The 23314-nt window shown below is 46.3% G+C and overlaps 1 protein-coding gene across 1 annotated transcript in view; it reads left to right on the forward strand.

The window, feature by feature from the left end:
- Positions 1-17300, forward strand: part of LOC147897529 (uncharacterized) — a 133890-nt gene extending 116590 nt beyond the window's left edge. Inside the window, exons 11-12 of the mRNA XM_087380040.1 lie at positions 16645-16752; positions 16889-17300. Coding sequence (XP_087236166.1) covers positions 16645-16752; positions 16889-17107 — 327 coding nt within the window. The 3' untranslated portion in view covers positions 17108-17300. The remainder of the gene's footprint in view (positions 1-16644; positions 16753-16888) is intronic.
- Positions 17301-23314: the final 6014 nt, after the last annotated feature.

Here is a 23314-nt window from a genome sequence, read left to right on the forward strand (position 1 = left end):
TCCCTGATGCCTTATACACAGATGAGACTCTCACAAAGGCAGTCTTGGAGATCTGGGTTTCTCATTTGCAGGGGGGGTGGCCGATCCTTCACATGTGGCCACAGCACTGGCTAGTATCAGTGACTTTTATGACTCTGTCGCTAGTGCTCGGCGAGGTGAGGTACTCAGGTGGGAGATTGGTATCTGTGGGCAGTTGGCAGCCTTGCAGAGGGAGGAGCAGAGACGACCATCAGTTGCTTGGATATAGGAGCGCCTTGCTGCAGCAAGGGCTCACTTGTAGACATTGCTTGATTAGAGAGCAGAGTATGCCTTTCATGCACGGGAGTCCTTTTGGATACAGATGGGAGGGAGAGTCAATAAAGACTTTTTCTCTACACTTGGTCCTAGACATAGTAGAGAGAGTGTCAGGCAGCTTATTCACTCTGACGGCGTTTTGCAATCTCATCCGGATACCGTCATGCACTTAGCGACATATTTTTATGCCTCCCTTCTTTCTGTAGATCCTGAAACACAGGCCTAGAGATGTAGTTTGGTAGAGTTTACTTGTGTTGGTCACACCAGAGATGATATGCTCACTTGATGCATGCTTTACCAACACAGAGTTCAAGACTGCTCTCTCCGCCCTTCGTAAGGGCAAGTGCCCTGGTTCCGATGGTCTTACTCCATTTTTTTTTACAGCCTTTTGGGATATGATAGGTGATCATATTACTTCAGCCGTGCATGGCATTTGGGACTTTGGTGAGATGCCTGACTCACTGATCGAGGGACTCATACACCTTATCCCGAAAGGTGGCAATAGGAATTTTGTATCCCATTGAAGACCCATCACTCTTTTAGGCACTCTATACAAAATTCTTGCCAAGGCGATCAGCATCCGATTGCAGCCCCTTCTTCCAGACCTCATCCATGATACTCAAACAGGTTTTGTGCATGGCAAGAGCATATTTGATAACATCTTTTCCTTTTGGGAAGCCACATAGTGGGCTATGCAGAGCAGGCAGAGGCTGGCTATCCTACTCTTGGACTTTGAGAAAGCCTACAACAGAGTAGATTGGGGTTTTCTTGAGGGCACTCTTCTACGATTTGGATTTTCAGATGCATGGATTAGAGCGGTGGCCTCCCTTTACAGATCAGCCCATAGCCAGGTTTTGATCGGAGGGGTAAGGGGTCAGAGGTTTCAGATTTCCAGGTCAGTTCGTCAGGGATGCCCTTTAGCCCCCTTCCTCTTTCTTTTTGTGGCAGAAGCTACGAGTATCTTCCTTAGATCTCAGGCTGATCTTTATGGGCTGAGATTGCCCTTGAGACAAGAGTAGGAGCTTCTTGACTGTGAGTTGGCTGATGACACTGCTATTTTTATTGAGGCCTCTTCGCAGTCACTTGATTCTTTCCGGACAACCTTGGATATCTTTTGCTCAGTTGCAGGAGCACACGTTAACTGGCATAAATCCTTTGGCTTTTGGATCAGGGAATGAGGACACTCCAGGTTGGGGAGTTGACATTGGGTTTTCCTAGATTCAGAGGGGTGTTCCTGTCAGATATTTGGGATGCTAGGTAGGATTGGGCATCTGTCCAGCACATCAGTTTCCCCCAGTACTGGAGAGTATAAGGAAAAGGCTAATTTTTTGGAGCTCAGCCAAATTCAACCTTGCATCTAGAGTTGTGGTAGTGAACCAGGTTCTTTTGGCCACTGCCTGGTTTGTGTGTTCTTGCTGGTGCCGGTCTAGGGATTGCATCACTTAGCTCATTAGACTAGTCATGAATTTTTTATGGAGTGGACTTGATGGCACGGTAGATGTTGCAGCGAGGGTGGCCGGGGAGACCATTATTCTCCCTACATGTGAAGGGGGCCTTAATATTATTGACTCGGACTTGCAGTGCAGGTCATTGCTTTGTAAGGTGGTGGTGAGGGGACTCATGCCTGCGCAGGAACCTTGGAAGGATTTCTTTTTGGATGCATTCAGGCTTGCACACCTACCTTGGGAGATGATTGGGTGAACAGACCTCGCTGGATTTTTACTTCCGTCCCTCTCAGATGTTCTGCCTCTCCTCTCATGACTGCCATCTTGAAAGCTTGGGGGAGCTTGAGGAACACTCTTCGGAGAGTTCCGCCCTCTACCCTTGAAGAGATTGATAGGCAGCCGATCATTTGGAATGATAGTATACTTGATGAGCATGACAGACCACTGGGCACTTCCCATTACATGCAGTGGTCTAGATGGGAGAGAGTCCCCGCCTACACAGTAGGCACTTGGAAGACATTTATCAGGCTACCTGAGGATCAGAATCTACAGTCAGTGAGTCACCTCAGAGGGGTAGCACGCAGGATTCAATAGATAGATACAGCCATCCCCGTGGAATGGATAGTTGAGATGCCTATTACTTCCACCACTTGGATGGGAGCTTTTACGAGGATAGCAGTTCCTCTATAGGTAATCGCTCTTCGAGGTCTCGAGGAAGATGCACTGGTCTTTGACGTTGGGGATGGAGGTATACTCTCTAGATCTACGGATGATATCCTACTAGAGGTTGCCTTTCAGCTTGTCAGGATTGCTGGTTTTGTGGACCATGGAGCGGGCTTGCAGTGGTACTTAGACCTTGACCCTCTGCTCTTGGCCCTAAGATCCTGGAGATTGTGGTTATATGGAGGTTCACCTATCAGGTGCTTGCAGTGGGACCCAGGAGAGTGGGAGTGGATAGATCATGGGCACCGAGAGAGGGGGATTCCCTTCTTTCGTTTCACGGTTGGTAATGCAAGAGATTTCAGTTGAGCAGTAGGGGTGGATTCCCTCCAGAGCCCCCCATTGGGACAGCTTCTTCATCACCGTAGATTTGCGTAGGAATTTCTAGAGGAGGCTCTGGAAATCCCTCAGGAATAGAAAGATTACTCTTTTCTTTTGGCTTTCTATTCATGGAGGGATTGCAGTGAACCAGTGCGTGGAGATCACGATTTGGGGCTGATCCCACTTGCCCTCGCTGTCATTCTGCAGAGGAGTCAGTGCGACATTGCCTTTGGGACTGCAGTTAGGCGAGGACTGTTTGGAAAGTGGTTGCTCGGATACTAAGCATTTTTCATACTTCCCCTTTCTTCATGACTTGGGGCTTGGTTGCATGGTTATTCCTTACTGGGCCCTAGGTGTTTTATGAGGGTGAGCCTTTTTCTTGGGCACTCTCAGTCCGCCGGTAGGTGATAGAGCCCTGCTCCCTTCAGGATGTACCACTTACTCGTTTCAGAGCTTCTCATGCTTCAGTGGACACCTCTTGGGAGATTTTGGCTAGCATCTCCTCTTGGCACATTTGGACAGCTAGATGTACAAAGGCCTTGAATGGCACCCAGATACACCCATCATAGGTGTTCACGGGTATTTGAACTGACACAGTTCACACTTTGATAGCCATTTGGGCTAGCATGCAAGGCCCTTCATGGGCAGCCTCTTCTAGGACTGTATTCCTACGAGTTTGGAGGGGTTCTCCCTTTTTCTCGGAGGTTTCTACCGGATTGAGATGGCACTATCAGCCCCAATCCTTTCTTTTTGGCTCTTGAGCTTTTCATGCATTGTATGGTGTATCCTGTATGGAGCTTGCTCTAACGGTTTTCTTTAATACTTAATAGACGTCTCTTTTTGACAAAAAAAAAAAAAGAGGGGCTAGAAAATACATCAACCGAAGATCTCAGTATAAGCCAAATATACATCCTGATCTATTTGGCGAGTCTGCAAGCAATCAAAGAAAGATTACTGAAGAGAACGCTTAAAGAAAGCAAACAAAGAAAAATTGGGATCACTAAAGACTTTACAATTGCCGTCTGTCCATAAAGTCCAAAGTGCCCAATAGCGAATCCAAACAAAGAAAAGATGAAACTCCGGTCGCTGTGGTTGAAAACCAAAGAGCCAGAAAAATTTCCCGAAGAGAAGAACAGTCGGGAATTTCGCTCGTAGCCTCTGTCGAAGAGAATCCAGAAACTGCCGAGAAGACGGGCAATGCCGGAATAAATGAGGCACAGTCTCTTGAAAAATGAGCCTCACACTGACACACACTTTTAAAAAAAATTAACAAGTGGGAAATATCAGAAGGAGGTGAAAACCCACAAAAAATGTACAAGTGTCATAAGTGCCTGTCTGAAGGACAGGTACTAAAAACCAGAAACCATGTAGGAACTAAGAAGAGAGGGGAGCTGGCCGAAACGTCAAGTCCCCGAATGTTACACCCTTCATGCTACTCAAGAAAACCTGTAGTGGAATAATAGAACCGTCATAAAAAAAGAGCCTTTTGGGTCCCTTATGTGATTTTTTCACATAAGCAGGTAATCTTTTGCAAAAAAGAGACTTCTATTAAGTATTAAAGAAAACCATTAGAGCAAGCTCCATACGGGAATACGGGATACACCATGCAATGCATGAAAAGCTCAAGAGCCAAAAAGAAAGGATTGGGGCTGATAGTGCCATCTCAATCCGGTAGCAACCTCCGAGAAAAAGGGAGAACCCCTCCAAACTCGAAGAAATACAGTCCTCCTAGAAGAGGCTGCCCGTGAAGGGCCCTGCATGCTAGCCCATATGGCTATCAAAGTGTGAACCGTGTCACTCCAAATACCCGTGAACTTCTGAATCAGAGGATCAAAAACTTGTTTCACGATAGGATCTAACTGCTCGAGCACAAGAGTGGAAGAGGTGGGAGGAGTAGTAGGTACTTCCAGGACTGGGTGATGAGTGCCAGGCAAAGAAGAACCATTTGCAGAAGTGTCCATAACAGTCAAATGACCCTGAGATTCCCGAGATGAAGAGGAGGCAAGTACAACCGAGTCATCATGGGAAATTGTCTTCAGAGAAGCCACATCTGAGTCCATCACAGAATCAATAGGTATAGTCGGTCAAAGGGAAGCAGCATCAATAGAAAGTATAGCCCCAGAAGAGTGATCTATATCAACCTAAATCACAGAAGCTGAGGCATCATTGGGCATAGACAAAGATGACTGAGTTGTCAGCAAGTGATCCAGGGGCTCATCAGAAGTAACAACGGAGGGCATCATAGAGGTATCGCGACGGTCGGCGGGATAGCTCTATAGCGACGGTCGGAGGGATCGGGTATCACACCGGGCGGCGAGATACTGGTATAGGGGCGGGCGGCAGCGTAAGCGACGGTGACGGAGTAAGAATGACCACAGGCGACGGGATAGATGTATCGCGAGGGTCAGTGGGATAGATCTTGCCACGTGGTCGGCGGGATCAGATGCAAGTGGCATCCTATGGGCGTAGGGATACGGTTAAGACAGTGAGGGGCGGGATAGGGAATCGGTGGTATAAATATTGCAACGGGCGTGGGGATCAAAATGGCGACGATCGGCGGAATAAGCGTATCGTGATGAGCGGCGTGATAAAAAACAGCGACGATCGGTGTGATAACAAGAGTGATGGGCGGCAGAATAAAATAGCGACGATCGGAGGGATACGAATATGGCCACGGGCGTGGGGGTGGGTTCACCGCGCCGGCAACGGAGTAGCAGGATAGCAACGGTGGGCAATCCTCCTGGCAAGCAATTGAAAGACATCATTTGGATTTTGATGCGCTATTTGAGTAAATAAGTAGAGGCAAAGAGATATCAACAAAGTTCACGTGCTGTGAACAACCTAGTCAAGTAACATCACTGCTTAAGCCTGTACTAGGCTTGAGGATGCCCCTCAAATATACCAGAATGATATTGTGCTGGCATATGTGCTGAAATATCAGATTCCCCTAAAAAACCAGTGGCTCAACAAGGCATAAACCCAAATGAATGCTTGATTGTACCTGCAAAGGCAAACCCTAGTGGCACAAGGGCCAACAAATGCAAGCAATTGAGAGGGAAAAGAACTCACAATGCAAGCAGTAATAAAACTGAAAGTTTGCCAAACTAGAACCCAAGCAAATGGGCTGCAAAATGGCTCCAAAAAGAGCTCCAAGATGAATTGAAAATGATCTCACAAACTACATGTGCTTTCCTTCGAGCATGCACCTTAGCAAGCGATAAATGACAGATTTTTATCTTTGTTGCAAGTCCCCAACTGAATGGGCTGAAAATGCATCTAAAAATGCGTGGCATGGGCTGCCCTTACACAATACTGCCTGAGATAGGTTCAAAATAGCAAGGAGATATCTCCAAAAGCCCCAAAACAGTCCTGAGAGTTATGGAAAAGCTTCAAAACAGTCCTGAAAAACACCTCAAAAAACGTGTGCCCTCAAGAAATAGGCGTCCAGCCTAGGAATGAGTGCTGCATTCGAAAAACAGCAACAAATCCCACAAAAAAAAGGTTCAGCTGGCCGTTTTTGTTGAAAATGGGTCCAAAATGAGGTCGCCCAGCCTGGAAGGAGCTCCCAAAGTGCTAAAAAATAGTCGGGCACCTTGGACTTGTAGGAGGAGGCAGTGGCTGGTCCAAATCAGGTCGAAATCTGCAAAAAACCCTTAAATTTGGTCACCCAAGTCTAGAACAGCACTAGAACTTCTCTAGAAGTGGTGCCCAACCATGAGGACCCTACAAGAGGTGGCTGCCAGTAAAATCGAATATTTTGGACAAGTTCTTTGCCACAAAAGTGAAGTTCTTCGTGATTGAATTGAAGTTGGACGGTGTGGGAGGCGCAGGTAGAGGTGTGGGAGCGAGGGGGAACCTGTTTTGATACCAAATTGTGGAAATGGAAGCGAGAGAACGTGAGAGTTCCCGATAAGGCGATGGCAGACGTTAGCCAGAATGCGGCTGAGGGGGAGTGGATCCAGAGCCCCGGCGAGCCTGATCAGCAGGGGTAGCGTGTGATCGCCCCTATTCCCACCCCTCCCCCTCCAAATCCCTCCCCCCCTTCCCCTCCACTCCCCTTCCCCCCGGGGTTCCCTCCCCCCCTCGTCCCTCCTGCTATGCTCACTCTCACCACCCGCCCCCTTCCCTCCGCCCCCCCACCTCCTACCATCCCCACCGCCCCCCTCTCCACCTCTGTAGCAGGTTCCTGAGCCTCCCTCCCCTCTCCTGCTTCGACACCCCTGCCAGCAGGCAAGGGTAAGACGACATCCCCTTCTGCTCCCTCATCGCAGCATCAAGCCCATTCGGGGAGGGAGCCAGAGGGATGGGGCTCTGCGTCCAGGTCAACAGCTCCCCACCTACAGCCTGGGCACCCCTTACTGTGGGAGTTTTGGAGGTTGGGACCCTGGAATTACCTGGAGTTCTCAGACTCCTATCCTTTACCGCTAGAGGTAACGCTTATGGTCTTGCAGCCACGGAAGGGGGGTTTGATCAGCGCAGTGAGCTCTCAGACACACCCCATTTGGAGTTTCCAGTTTGCCTCCACAGGGTTGGAGAAGTGGGCCCCAAAGATGTTTGATGCTATTATGGGAGATCAGATTTCACGCATGATGGACGAGTGGATGGGAGCATGGGGACTGGATCTTTGGTACGTCCATGGTACGGAGGTGAATTTTCAGCTGAGCTTCACGCGAGAGGAGCCGACGTGTGGTTTGGCGTTGGGAGTTATTAGATTGCCGCTTGAGGCAAAGGTGGATCATGGTATTGGCCCCTCCAGAAGTGTGCGGAGCTGTTCGGGGTGGAAGTCTCCTTCATGATGAAGTGGGCATGGAAGATCGGCATTGAGCCGGTATCCACCCTAGTACGTCGTCGCACAGACACTGACTATTCGTTCTCCAAACCCTTGGCAAAGTTACATGAGACAGTCTTTCTGGAACAGGCACCCACTCACAGGAGAGCCTTGTTCTGTGCACCCCCATCCTCATGAGTTGGACCACAGTTAGTTGGAACGTGCACGGGCTCCACGACTGTGCTCGTAGTCAACTGCAGTACTTGATACTCTGGCAGGAGTTGCAGAGAGCAGTGGTAGGGCGGACAGTGGACATCCTTTTAATTCAGGAGCATATGTTCTCAGCAGCAGACATCAAATGGTGACACCACTTTCTCCCAGGGAGAGGTCTGGAGGAGTGGTCCCCTATAGGAGGACGGAGCGGAGGAATTTGCATCTCGGTCTCACAGACTTTGGCTGCAGAGGTCTACGATCAGGGCGAGCTTATCCCAACGGGCAATTTGGATGGGAGTGAGGATGGGAGAGTCCAGGATTGGGATCCTGAACGTGTATGCCTCAGCATGCAGACAGCATCGCCCAGCCTTTGGGAGGAGGCTGTCATAGTGTCTTCCGGATGTGTTGGATGGGACTTCAACAACCTGGAGATGGGAGAAGACAAGCAGGGCGGCGCCTCCTTCTCTGAGATGCCAGCAACAGAGCGTAGCACCTGGGAGCAGTTCATTTTCATTATCAGTGGCAGAGACCCATGGCGAGAGCCAGATCTCAGTAGGGTACCTGGCAGCCTCCTCTTCTCTTTCGGACAGAGGAGCCACGATGGACTGCTTGAGAGACTAGACCGTTTCTACGTTGGGGAGTGGGCGCTGCACAGAGGCAGCTCTACTGGGAATCCGGTAGGTACCATGATGTCAGACCACTCTCCAGTAGTACTTCACTTAGATCAGCCCTGTCGAGGTCTTTCCCAGAAGGAGGTCCGCATTCCAAAGGACCTCCTGCAGGACGAGGAGATCCAATAGGTCATGGCAGGGGTTTGGGAGCAGTTAGAGATGACACCGTGGGAGGGGTTGGGCTTCGTGGGTGGCCGAGGTGATCCAGAGGAGCAGTAAGGAGTTACAGGCTCACGCCCTTAGGCAAAGGAGGACTCTTCAGAAGCGTGAGAGGGCTTTGAGGAGAGACCTCGCCTCCATAGAGCGGCTCAGGGAGCAGGACCCAAGATCTCAGTGGCTTAGTGACAGTTTTGAGAGTGGTCGCCTTGAGCTTCAGGACACGGAGATTCGGCGGGCTGAGTTCTCCTATCACTCTTTCAGGGCCCGGTGGGTACAGTAGGGGGAGAGGATGATGAAGCAGTTTTTCCTGACCAATGGGCCCCGATCGGCAGGCACACAGCTGCAGCGTCTTCGGGATCCGTAGGGCATCATGCACACTGACCCGTCGGAGATATTAGACCCGACCCCAAGTTTTTACAGCCAGCTCTTTCAGACGGAGAGGATGACTCCAACTGGTATTGTGGTCGGAGAGGTAGTTTGGGATCACGTTCCGACAGTAGTCTCGCAGGATTTATATAGCAGGCTAGAGGAGCCTTTCACGGATGAGGAGCTCTGGGAAGCCCTCAACGCTCTCCCGATCCAGAAGTATCCTTGCGAGGATGGCTTGACTCCGGCCTTCTTTCGGAACTTTTGGGAGATTATCTCCACCCCTTTCCGACCAGCATGCCAAGAGATTTTTGACACGAGCTCTCTCCCTTAGTCCTTGAGCAGGGGGTGGATTTGTTTGATCCCAAAAGGGGGAGATAGGTTAGACATCCGGAAGTGGAGACCGATTCTGCTTGATACTGCATACAAGTTCCTCGCCAAGGTCTTGAGCTTGCAGTTACAGCCCCATGTTACTGGCATCATCCACAACACACAGACAGGGTTCGTCCAAGAGCGCAGCATCTTGGATAAAATCTTCACATTCTGGGAGGCAATGGATTGGTCCAGGGAGGAGTCACATCCGTTGGCCGTCCTTCTCTTGGATTTTGAGAAGGCCTACGACAGGGTGGAGTGGTCCTTCTTGGAGGGCACTATGCGGAGATTGGGTTTCTCAGACAGATGGGTCAGAGGAGTTTTTGTGCTTTATGCAAGGAGCTCTAGCCAGATGCTTATCGGAGGACACACGGGCGAGGCCTTTCCTCTTTCTCGCTCGGTCTGCCAGGGCTGCCCACTCTCTCCCTTCCTATTCTTATTCGTGGAGGAGGCTTTGGGCTACTACTTGAGATCACAGGTGGTGGGCCTCATGGGGTTGAAGCTCCCAATCAGATAGGAGGATTAACTACCTGACTCAGAGTTTGCAGATGACACGGCCTTGTATGTTGAGGGCACCATAGCGAGTTTGGAGAGAGTCAGGGGAGCCCTGGCTATCTACTGTGAGGCCTCAGTGCGTGGATCAACTTGACAAAGTCTATAGGTTTCTTCACGGGCTATGAGGAGACATAGGAGATTTGTGAGTGGGGGAGTGACTTTGGCTTCCGATGGATACTGCGGGGCTAGACAGCGAGATACCTCAGATGCCAGGTTGGTATTGACATTACAGCAAAGCAGCAGATTGCCCCGGTCCTTGAGAGTGTTCGACACAAGCTTCTCTACTAGAGCTCGGCCAAGCTGTCCCTAGTAGGTCGTGCCTTAGTGGCAAACCAGGTCCTTCTTGCCACGGTCTCGTATATCGCCTCCTGCTGGTGCTTTCACAGCAGATGCATTGGGCAGCTCCGACGGTTGGTTCGGAACTTCCTTTGGGCAGGATCGGACGGCACGCGGAATACTAGAGCCCGAGTCGCTTGGCAGACGGTGATCATGCCGCAGGCACTAGGAGGCTTGGGTATCATAGATCTGGAGATGTAGAGTAGAGCCCTCTTGGGCAAGTTGGTTGTTCGTGGCCTCACCCCAAGTGCAGAGCCTTGGAAGCTCCTCTTACAGCAACGGCTTATCTGGAGCACCCCACGCACCGGAGGACATTGGCAACCTTCACACAGGTGGATCTTCTCAGAGGCCCCCCTTACAGGGAAGGGTTCCCCCTTGATGAGGAGCCTTCACAGGGTCTAGTAGAGCCTAGTAGGGGGTCTCATTCGTGCTTCGTCCAGATGTAGAGAGGAGTTTGAGCGTCAGCTCCTTATGTGGCACCCAGTGATCTGAGATCAGGAGGGGCGTATGCTCGGACAGTGACGCACATTGGTTGGGCACAGTGGGACAGTGGGACAGTCGGGTCTTTTTGGCAGATGGAGCAGATTACCCATGGAGGTAGAGGCGAGGCTTGGCATCGTAGCGCATCTGCGAGGGGCAAGGCAACAGATGAGAGAGATTGACCTAGCCAACGGATGAGAGAGATCTGGAGATTGCCTGAGAGAGGGGCAGGGCAACGGATGAGAGATCCGGAGATTGCCTGAGTCCTGGTGGGAGGGACTTCGCGTTTGTAGGGACAACATTTGGTTGGGTCAGTTTTCTCGGACTGGTGTCCCCTTGAGGATGATGATGCAGCGAGGCAGCACGCACTCCGGCTTCTTTCGTGTAGGACCTGGAGGCCTACTTCATCCGCTCACTGAGAGAGACCCTGAGATGGATGGGAGTCCTGATGGGATCCACTGGCAGATGATCGGAGTGGTGGGACGTTTGGGGAAGGAGTGGCACATTGACCCTCCCAGTGTCTCAGAGGAGCAGGATGCCCCCAAATGGCGCCTCTGGTTGTGGGAGGGTAGACCCTTGAGGGAGGTCAAATGCAATCTGAGAGAGTGGTTCTGGCCCTCCAGGGGTGGCCTTGCCGAGAAGATGGACGAGATGCCCTTCTTTTCTTACACCACACGGATTGGCAAGAGGCTTCAGATGGACTCTTCGACGTGGACCCCCTCGAGGGAGCGGCATTGGGTGACCCGGAGAGTGCCCCGGGATGTCTGTTCTAGGTTTTAGACACGGTTATGGTCCAGTTTGCGGCCGAGGAAGATATCCTACTTCTTCTGGCTTCCTATCCACGGAGGCTTGCCCATCGAACCGTGGTTGGAGCAGATGCGAGTGGAAGAGCAGTACCATTGTTGCTCTGGTGGTTTCCTGGAGACAATCCTGCATTGCCTTTGGAGCTGTCGCAGAGCAACGAGGATCTGGATGGGAGCCCTCAGGATCATGACCCGTATACAGAGTCTTCAGAGGGACTACACCTAGGGGATGGTGGCCTGGTTGACTAAGGGAGGACACGCGTTCCAGATTGATGACATCTCCCCAGCCTACCGGATATAGGGTCAAAGCATTCAGAGGATAGCGCTCCATGAGGCAGTCCCTCCTGATAGCCTAGCTCCCCTTTCTCCTCCGGAGGACAACGTTTGGGAGGTGGTAGCCAGTATCACTGCGTGGAACATTTGGGTGGCTCACTGCAGTCTCGTGATGGGTGAGCATCCAGTTCCACCCTCGGCTACCATGGTCGCCATCTGGCAGGATATCATCTAGAGAGAGTGAAATCTAGGAGTAATAGATCCTAAAAGAGAGCTGAGAGATGACTGAAGTATAGAGCTGAGAGTGAGCTGTGTAAAACTGTAAAAGATAACTGAAAAGAGCTGCTGAAACAGACCCCAAACCTTACTCCGTTCGCTGTCCCAACTCCCCGTCTAATGCACTGCGTGAACACCTTCCCAGAGGGCTGAACTGATGCCAAAGTCTGAGGCTGGTCAGAGGGTCACTGGGGGTGAGTGTTAGGCTGTTCAGAGGGGGCTGAGGAGGAGCTGTATTTCCATACTCAACACCTTCAGGGCTGCTGTTTTGTATGAAGTCTTTCAAGCATTAATAGAAGGTTCCTTTCTTTGCAAAAAAAAAAACTCACGCACAACCTCAACCTCTAACTGAGGTTTGGGATTGAAAACCTTAATAAGGAAAAAGTGCTATTACAGAATATTGGCCACTGCCTTAGGAAGTATAAATAATTCTAACACTATTTTGGCACATACTGATGCACAAGTTTTGGTATGGTCAAAATTGAGGAAATGGCATATCTCATCATAGAAGTGATGTCCGATCCTCTTGGAAATTTTTGAGTATAAGGGCCTTACTCATTTAAGGATCTTTGCAAAATATCATGATCATTAAACACATAGAGATATGGTTACAAGGTTGTTTTCAGGAATCTATGTGCCATGCATGGCATGTGCTCAAGATGCTTTGACAACAGGAGGTGTGACCTAAGGATGCCTCATCACTCATTGCTTTCCAGTACACACAAAAAATAAATGGATCATCCTCGGGGAAACCATTCATGAAAATAATCAAAGGAGTTACATTTCTAAGCCTATAATAATCATTTGCTTGACAAACGAGTGCCCAAGTGTGCATTGTACAAGAGGACTACAAATCTTACAGCAGCCTTTTATCAAGGGTTTCAATATCACCCTTGATGTGGCCTATTTGCAAGTACAAAGTGACACACACACACTGTTTTTTTGGGGGGGGTGAAATATATGGAAATGTATATTACAAGAGGCAAGTTCCCTTGTTTGATTGCCCAAGTGTACATTGTACAAGAGGACTAGAAATTTTACAGCAGCCTTAGATCAAGGGTCTCAATCCTCACCCTTGATGTGGCCTATTTGTAAGTACAAAATAAAACACACACACATTTGTTTTTGGGGGGGTGAAATCTATGGAAATTTATACTACAAGACGCAATTCCCAACAAGGGAACCTGCAATTACAGCATCAAAAAATTTCAATATATGACAAGTAAAGTGGAATTTATCTACCGAACTCATAGACAATCATAAAGAGATTGCCTGAGTGACATCTGGAGATAGTGAATCTTGGAAAAGGTAGAATGCCCAAAAACTGTATGATTTCGGTCTTTCCATAGAGTCAAGAGTCCCCAATATCTAACCCAAGTGAAGAAGAAATCCAATCCCGGCCTCTGTGGATGTATCTTGAAAAGCCAGAACTGCTTTCCAAAACAAGCATTAGAAAATCAACCTCGGAGAAGCTGCTGTAGGAAAAGGAGAAAATCACAAGTGACAAGGCACTGCCAGACAAGATGAAGCAAGGAATCCTGTGGAGCCCTGCATCTATGGGCAAATAGTAGGAGCAATATGTATTCGTGCTAGGAGTTGTCCACATGGAATAACTCCAAGCATCACGCACCATAAAAATACTTGTTGCCAAAGAGGAAGTTTGCAACTCCAAAGTTGGTGCAATCTTTTGCACTACCACTTAGCATATTACTATTCCTGGACCAGATCTGATTGGCCTGATTCAAAATCCAAGGCGAAGGCAGCAAAACCTTATATAAGCTAAGCCATAGTGGCAAATGAAAACTGCACATAGGCCATGATAATAGCCTGCACTATCCAAAGATAAACATGCAATGGCCATGTAGACAGCTTCCAATAACCTATCTTATGAAAAAGCTTTTGTAGCACCCAAAGCCTTTGTTGAGGCAAAGAAATATGCCAATCAATGGGATGGCGCACAATTTGATCAGAGGGCAACACGAGTCTAGGCCTTAAAATGCGATGCTAATCACACTAATGCAGAGGCAAGAGCTTGGACTTTTCAAAATTCTCTTCCAACCCAGTTGCAAGACCAAACAAGTCAAGGGGGTACATAAGATGCAGAGTGTCATTTGCATAGGTCTAACTGACAAAAGGAGCACCTCCAATAAAATCAATATCATGCAAATGCTGGTGGAAAACCAAATCATCCATATACGTCAAGAGTGGATGAGTAGCAATGGCAAAAAGCAAAGCATTTAGAGGACAGCCTTGACGAAATTGAGCATTCCTCAGTATTTTCGATTGGTTCCAGCCTGCTACAGCTGTGTACGGCTCATTTATTGGGTTCATCTCCACACGTGTGAGCCGTACAGCTGTACGGTGCATTTATTTCATGGTTCAAGTTGTACGGAGCTGTACGAGGTGATTTCGGAGCTATTTTCAAGCTTGCAGCAGCCGATTTGACACACGTGTGGATTTCAAAGCTGCCTTGTGAAGCGTGACTGCGTCCTCAAGCTCTACTTCAGCCAACTTTCAGCTTTGGGACCTGTTGCTGCATTTCTACGTGCCTACAATCACAAAAATTAGGGTTTGGAGCTTGCTTTTGCAATCCGGAGGTTCCTCCTTGAGCCCATTCCTCTTCATTTGGATTTCCCTTGCCTTAGGCTGTGATTTCTCCTCCATTGGATCACCCTCCTCTCATTTCGAAGTGCTTTCCTCCCCGTGGGAACACTTTCTCTTGCTGTAAATCTCATTTCCAGCCCTCTCTTGGCATTTCTCATTGCCATTTGCTGTCTTTTTCACCTCTCCCTCAAGGGTGAATCCCTCAGCTCACATGGAGCCTTTTCCTTGCCGTATTTTTGGGCTACATTATTGCGTAAGCCTTTGTTGCATTGGTTCTTTTCAATTTCTGCAAAACAGCCCTTGATTTGCTTCATCTGCATTTTTTGGAAAGGCCTTGTGTTGCCTTGGAAGGCCTCGTCTTGCCTTTTGGGGAATTTTGGCAACAGGTACACCTTGAGAGCAGAGTCTTTTGCAGTGACAAGTTTTGAAGCTTGAGCAGCGTCTTGCCTTTTGATTTTGAGAGGTTGCCCTTCTCTCATTTTCCTTGCCAATTGGTGCATTTACCTTGAATTTCAGCACCATGACTGGCAGCAAGGCTGATTTGTTTAGAATGCTTGGGGCTGAGGACAAGCTTGATGGCACAAATCACCCCATGTGGGCATACATGATGGGGCATGTTTTGGTTGCCAAGAATTTATGGAACATTGTTTCAAGCGCCACAAAATTGGCCCATAATGAAAAGATGATTGTCGTCCTTCTGGAAGGAAGTTGTAAATGACAATATTATTCATGATTATTAAGTTAAGATAATGCATGCAATCCTCAACTTATGGCAGGCTTTACCCTTCCCAAAAATTTAGAGGGCATGAGGGGGAGGGACTTCCATGAGAGGACTACAATTTTAAAATGATTTCTTGTCAAGATTTAAAAGCATCGATTATGTGAGGGATTTTTCAGTGGATCCTACACTCGAGGTGGAAATGATATTTTGGTGAGCCATGGTTGCAAATTTTCTCATCAAATCAGTTCTAATATGGTTTTCTTCACGGGAGACAGGTCTTCATTAAGAAGATAGAGATATCCTTCCATCAAGTTGTTAGCCCCCTCAAGGAGAGAGAGCCTTATGAAACTGTGCAATTTGTATATATCTACACTAAGGATGGAAAGCAGCCTTTTGCCAATGAATAGGCATTTTACCGGTGTGTCTACCTTTCTATGCCCATCACTCAGCTAGAGGATCATTCCTATTGAACTTGAACTTGGACCTACACATTAATGTAGATCTCCTCAATGAATGCTTCACCTTGAGATGAAATGGATCAGCAGATTGTAGATTTTCTGAACAATTGATTGATCCATACTCAATAGTTCTCCAATCTGAGGTTTGGGAGAATTCATCATGTATCTAAAGGAATGTGATTTCATACTTGCATACAAGGCCAAACAAGAAGGCTGGAAGATCTCACAAGATGTTTTTTGAACCAACAATATTGGCACTGAAACGTCTGACCGTTCTGAGGCAAGAAGAAGGAACCCCCATCTCTTTCTCACCACATATGGCCTTAAGGGATTCCCTGACAACTCATACATAGTTTCATAAATTATAATGGAGGCAATTTGAGCCACATGGACAATTCGTTTCCTGCCCCTAGCATTATTGGAATTGGCTTTTGACCGGAATTTATGTCGTGGTGAATTGTTTCTGCGGAGTCCTTTTGTAACACTAGACGTATTCATGGTAAATAGAGATATACCTTCTGTAACAATGACATAAATTATATTTGCTTTCCCTCCAGAGTCCAGGGGAGGTAGATTAGATACAAGTCATACATGTGAATGTAGCATCCACTTTGATAATTGGGAATCCTCTATATTTTTGGGCAGCAAAGGATGCGATTCTTCAGTTTTACATGATTAATGAAAGCATTCTTTTAATGGAAACTGGAAATTAATCACATAACTCAGTTTTCAACTTCATTCCAGCCCTGCTTCAATTTAGGCTCATCCCATTTCCATGATACGTCATTGATCTCCTATTTCTGGAACAGGTGAGATTACTGCAAGACATGATACACTTTGGTCATAATGACAGACATGAAAGATTTTCTGGTCTTGAAGTGAAAACCGTGGATGGTTTTCAAGGGCGAGAGAAGGAGGTTTGCCTTTGTTTTAAGGAGCTAGTGATTTATTCTGCCATTGGATGCCACTGTGAATTTTGGTCTAGCTTTGTCAGTGCTGAATGGATTTATTACCAAAAGGCTGATTGGTGTTATTGTTGATTTCTATTCGTAGGTTATAGTCTTCAGCACTGTCCGTTCCAACAGAAGTGGCCAGCTTGGATTTGTTGTCGACCCTCGCCGAATGAATGTGGCACTGACACGAGCAAAATGTGGTCTTGTGGTGATTGGGAATTCTAAGACCTTGGAGTGTGACAAGAACTGGGCTACCTGGCTAAGTGAGTTGAAGAAACAGCAGCCATGCCTTGTCGTTAAATCTTTAGGGGAACACTGAGAGTAATTGTATTGTGTGCACTGAATTTGGTGACAATCCTAGTGGGTTTGGTACACAGAATTCAATGTCGTGATTAGTGTGAAATGGAGCTCTCATACTAACTTCAAGCAGAGGCGTTCTGATTATGTCTGTATCTCGTGCCTTCAATCACATGGTTCTTGGGATTTTCAATGTTCAGTCTATGGTTTTGTACAGTGTGTGTATCACCTATTCAGCAGAGAGGCCTGACTTACGTCTGTATCTTGTACCTTGCAATCACATGGTTTTTGATGTTCAGTCTATGGTTTTGTAGAGTATGAATCAAGATCAATTGTATCATTTTTTTGGAAGCTCCACAATTTGTCAGGTTGAATGTAACAGTTAACAGTTGATATGTTTATTCTCTACATGCATGTAAATGTTCTATGTCCAACTTGTTTTCATCAAAAGCACATCAGGATTCAACAGTTAACAAAATTTATGATGAGCAAAGATTGTGCAATGGAGAATCTAAGACCATGCTTGAAACATTAAAAGTATGTCTCCTGAGTGCTGTCAATCTCCTCGGTTGGGGCCAATTGAATGAATGCAATTGAATCGAGAAATGAAAAATGCTGCAGAGTGGTTTTCCTTTCAGGATTGCTCTGCTGAAGTCATATAGGAGGAAAATATAAATTGCATCCACATTCTCACATTAGAATTGTCTTTATTTAGGTGGTGAAAAACTTCCAAGTATGGCTGCTTAAAGCTAGAAGCAAGACAGTGCGCAGCAGGGAGGAAATGGATGTAACAAGATACCAACCTTGGATATTTGCACGTGTGCAAAGAATTTCAAACACCAAAGTATTTATCTAGTGTAACAGTAAACAATTATAGGTATCTTCTATTTCAAGACGGATTTTTAAAGCTTGTGATGATTTTATGTGGACATATGTATGCTGTGTGTGTGTGGAGACTGCCTCATTTATTCTGGCATTGCCCGTCTTCTCGGCAATTTCTGGATTCTCTTCGACAAAGGTTACGAGTGAGATTCCTGACTGTTCTCTTTAGGAAATTTTTCTGGCTCTTTGGTTTTCATCCACAGCTACCGGAGTCTCCTCTTTTCTTTGTTTGGGATCGCTATTGGGCAGTTTTGACTTATGGACAGACCGCAATTGTAAAGTTTTTAGTGATCCCAATTTTGCTTTGTTTGCTTTCTTTAAGCGTTCTCTACCGCAATCTTTCTTTGATTGCTTGTAGACTCGCCAGATAGATCAGGATGTATATTTGGCTTATACTAAGATCTTCAGTTGATGTATTTTCTAGTGCCTCTTTTCTGAGGTGACTATTCTTGTAATATAATCAATCAAAGCTTTCACTATAAAAAAAGTGGGTGTGGAGACTATATCTCACATCTTCTGGCATTGTCCTCATTCCAGTGATTTCTTAAACTTCCTAGGGCAGCGTTTTCGAGCTCGTTTTCCTCGCGCTACTTTTGAGAAGTTCTTCTGGCTTTTTGGGATACACCCGCCTCGACAAGAGTTTGATATGGTTTTTCTTTGGGTTCGCTACTGGGCACTATGGACTCTATGGAAGGATCGTAATCATAAAGTCTTTGGTAATCCAGCTTTCTCCAAGTTTTCTTTTTTTCGACACTCTTTGCAGCAATCCTTGTTTGATTGCTTGCAATCGCACTATATTGCCATGATGTGCTACTTGCTTTTACAGATCACCACCCCTACTTTTGGTCACTGGCAGCCCACTCAGTGGGACTTCCTTTTTTGTAGTATTAATGGCAGAATCAAAGGTTGTCCTTTGGTCTCTAAAATATTAATGGATTGGAAGCATATCCTCTCACATTTAGAATGGCATGGTCGTGACTCATCATAGGGAAATTCCTTAAGAGCTAAAAGCATACATTGATCGAGAATTTTTTATCCTCCTCTAGCTTTGTAGGAACCCAGACGTTCATACTTTCTAGTTTCAAAGGGATCTATTCAGTGGACTAATGTTATTCATGATGATGGTATCCGTATATCTTTGCCTTTGGTTGCCAGACACTATGATTTGGGGATGCATTATCGTCCTCTATGGCAAAATATTACTCGAATGCTTCAGCCTTTTCTATCGGTGTCACCACTCGAGCTTGAGGATAGGCTTCAAGATTGGACTCTTCGTTCACTAGGGTCATCAGCCTATCTCTTGAAGCTGTCCCACATTACAGTGCCTTTCTTGTATAAAGTTGTATTGCACCCACCTTGGGTTTCAGATAAGGTAAATCAGCTCTAATAAATGGATCGTGTGGTAGTAGAAGAGACTACGGTAGCTTTGGAATTTCAAAGTTTCTCTTTGACGACAGGTTGTTTAATGTCAAGTCTTGTTGGGCGTTCTTTTCTCTGGGCAACTCTTCGCATGCAGACATATTGAACTCCCATGTGTATCCGTTGACTATTGGTAGTGGGCGCTCTGGGTGTCTCTATGTAAAAGACTATGTCACGATGCAGAGCAGTGTATGACACCTCCGAAGTAGGTGTCATAGGTGGTGAGAGAAGTGTATAATGGGAGAGGAAGGGAGGGATGAAATCTATGACAATCCCCCTATCCCAGGCAGAGAGGGAAGCAGTTGATGTCATGGGTATGGTTATGTCGTTGGCAGTAACTGTAGCTGGGGATGTAGAGGCTACAGAGCTGAAACTGAGGCTAAAGCTGAAGCTGAAGGTGAGGATGTAGCGGGGGCTGAAATTGAAACTGAATCTGAAGTTGGGGCTGAAGTAGGAGTAGAAGCGAGGACTAAGGATGAGGTGGGCCCTGTCTTTTCTTTGCTATCAACCCTAAGTCCGCTTTGGGTGTAGCACGTGTTCACATCCTGGAGTTTCAGTTGTGTTTGCTATTTTTTTTTGTCGTCTTTGTTGGCTTTCTCCGTCTCTTTTTCACCTTTTCCCATTTCTTTGGACTGACTCCTGTACCCTTGGTATAGGCCCTAGTGCAGGAGCAGGGCAGTGGGAGCACGAGGCCCCCCCTCCATAGCGAGAGGCACACCCAGGGCTAGGACTGGAGGTCAATGAAGAGGCGGTGGGGGTTGGGGGGGAGGGGGTAAGCTGTGTGGGTTGGGGGGGTCAGGATAGAGGCTAAGGCGCGGGGGGTGGCCATCCGGCGGAAAGGAGGCAACAAGACGGGTAGCCGAAGGTGCAAAGGCATGAGCGAAAGACGGGGCAGCCTTGGAGACAGCAAGGTGGGGCAAGGCAGAGCAGGAGGGGCTACAAGCGAAGGGAGAAGAGGAGAGAATATGGGGGATAGGGCTGTAGGCGGGCGGGGCAACAAGGTAGTGCCAAGAGAGGGAGGGTGGCAGAGTTGTAGCAAGACCTGTAGGCGGAGGGCTAAGCGGCGCTAGGAGAGAGAGAGAGAGAGAGAGAGAGAGAGAGAGAGAGAGAGATGATATGATTTTATTAAAGTCTTGCTTAAAAGCCTTCAGGATTGATGGGGCTAGACACCACGATCAAATAGATTTTGGCTCTTACATCCAAAAAGTTTGAAAAACAAATTTATACAGAATTTGCTATGCTGTGAGTATACGTCTAGCTAACTGTTGTGTAGGAGAACTTTGCTATAGTGTCCTAAAAGTTCTTTTATGTTGAGAATGGTATAAATTACACCTTTGAGATAAGGCATAGGAACAAACCCTAAACCTAAGGGGTGAACATGTACTCTCTCCCCCTCGATCCTCCAACATGATATGAGAGCCTTAGGTGTTCTATCCTTTGTAGGGAGAGTGTAACTCCTTGCTTCGTCAAGACACGAGTTCTTGCTTCCATTACAAGCCCTCCTTGTTGAGGCATCTACATCTTCATTAAGCTCATCTTGTAGAGCTACTTCTCTTAGATTTGTTTCACAAAGCTTTCGGTTTCATTATTTAAAGCTTCATATATGTTCCTTTGAGTTTTGGTTGTCTTTAGCCTTCTTATTGAGTGTTCTTGAGTATTTTATCAAAAATATATTCTCTATGATCTTCTAAGGTTCTAAGAGATATAGAGAGCATTCTTTATGAGTCCTAGTGAGGGAGAAAGCATTTGAGTATGCTACTCCCTAATACTTTTCACCTCCCAAAGTGAAGGATCAAAGCTTACACAACAGACATGTTAGTTTGACATGTGGCAGATGGTCCAAGTCATCAATCGAATCAATAGTGCCATGCCACTTGCTACATCACAACAATGACATCAGTAGCACCATGTTAGCAAGTAGTCACATTAATAAGCCATGTGATTGCCGTGTCACGTCATCAATGGCATGTGGCATATTGTCATCTCATCGTGTGCCACCTGAGCACACTATGCTACACAGATATACATTTGTATGCATCATATGCACATAGTTCCGCATTACCATGCATGCCACATCATCATTTCGACCACTCCTTGAAAAAGTTTGAAAATTTTTCAAATGGCCATAAGTTTTAATCCATGAGAAACTTTGATGTGCTAATGGCATACCAGATCATGCTCAAAGCAATGATCACCTAAATTTTGATTTTTGACTTACTCATAGTTTAGAATAATATAATCTCATCATTAGACCCACATTGTATCCTTTGTAGCCTCTTCAAAATAGCACATAAAAATGAGCGAAGATAAAATATTTTGTTGATCAATTTGTACTCCAATTGTAGACTAGCACACATTGAACTCACCAATTCCCAATGGAGTCAGCTCCTCAAATGTATCATTTTTTATTACATTCATACATCTAGCATACCACCTTAATACATCTGAAATAGATAGTTCATCACATCAGTGATACAGTTGGCAAAGTTATCTTTTATTGATTTAGGATAGTTGCATACTTTTTACACTACACATGCCATCTTTGTAAAATCATGTTGTTGACTATTTTTTGCATTGGTTCTTGAACACATACATCAGCCTTGTAAAGCCTCTTGGCTATTTTTGATATATTGTTGTAATCAACTTATTTCACATGCTTGATCTTCACCATTTTTGCATGTTCTTTCATCATGCTTCGATCATACATCCGTCGAAAACTCCTCACATCCATGCAGGTTAGATTATGCTTTACAAAATAGTTTGTTTTGAGAGGAAGTATTATAGATTGGGTAGGTTGAGCCCCATAGCAACATCTCAGAGCATAGGCTCCACGTGTTCTCCCCCCCTCACAAAAAGGGTAGCTCCACATGTTCAAGTTCATGAATGCTCAGATTGATCAAGTTGAGCATAAGCCTGACAGCACAGCTCAGAGCATAAGTCTCACAGAGGCAGCTCATACTTTCAGCACATGTTTAGGTTTATGGATGCTCACACATAACATTCCTTATTTCCATAGGTAGTAGCCTTCCATAGTGAAGCATATCAGTGTTCCTAAGCATAGACACTCTCGACGAAAGATGGTAAGCATCTAGCATACAACACCAAATAGTCTCTAGCATGGAGCCATTCACATTGTGATGATATTCAAATCATGATTCCAAATGAAATCTATGAGTGGAAAGAGCAATTACTTTAACGTTTTTTGTCAAAGGGTGTGTACCGGCTTATAACGCCAATTTCAAGCTCATAGGTCTCGAGGAAATGAAAAAAAATTTATCATAACACCTTGCATGCAATTTTGATCACACATGTTTGCATGTAAGCCGTCAGCATGAGGCTCTTCCATCTATGTCAATGTGTGCTGACATATGAAACAAATATAGAGCAAGAGTTTGGCAATGACCATGCTTGTATGGATAAATCTCCAATTTCTAACCATACGCATTTGCAAATAAGCCCTTGGTATGATGCTCTTCCATCCATGTTAGCATAGCCTAAGTTTAGTGATGCATAACCATCACACGATTGTATGGATCAAAAATCCACTTTGCGATCATATTGATTTGCAGATAAGTCATGAGCATGAGAATCTCACATCTCCATCAGCATGTGTGGATGTCTAACAGTGTGTATCTAGCTCCTTGGGTGACTTCATTCCAGTATTCATTATTACTAATGCTTTTTGCATGGAGCAATCATGTCCTTGGATGTTGTTTCCAATAGTTGTGATCAATAGATCTATCCTCAAGGCATTCCGGCATTGGCCCAATTATGCCACAATGCGTCCCACATGGATTGTGGCGGTGGATCATTTCTCAACATGGCGACATTTATTGTCAATTCCGTTTTGCCACATTACATTGATATTATTATTAGTCTTGGCCATACAGAATGTTGCAAAATGATGTTCCAACATATAATCATAGCT

The sequence above is a fragment of the Dipteris shenzhenensis genome, chromosome 10 (genome assembly GCF_047967505.1).
Source record: "Dipteris shenzhenensis isolate YYH24624 ecotype China chromosome 10, Dip_SZ_1.0, whole genome shotgun sequence".
In the NCBI taxonomy this organism is placed as follows: Eukaryota; Viridiplantae; Streptophyta; class Polypodiopsida; order Gleicheniales; family Dipteridaceae; genus Dipteris; species Dipteris shenzhenensis.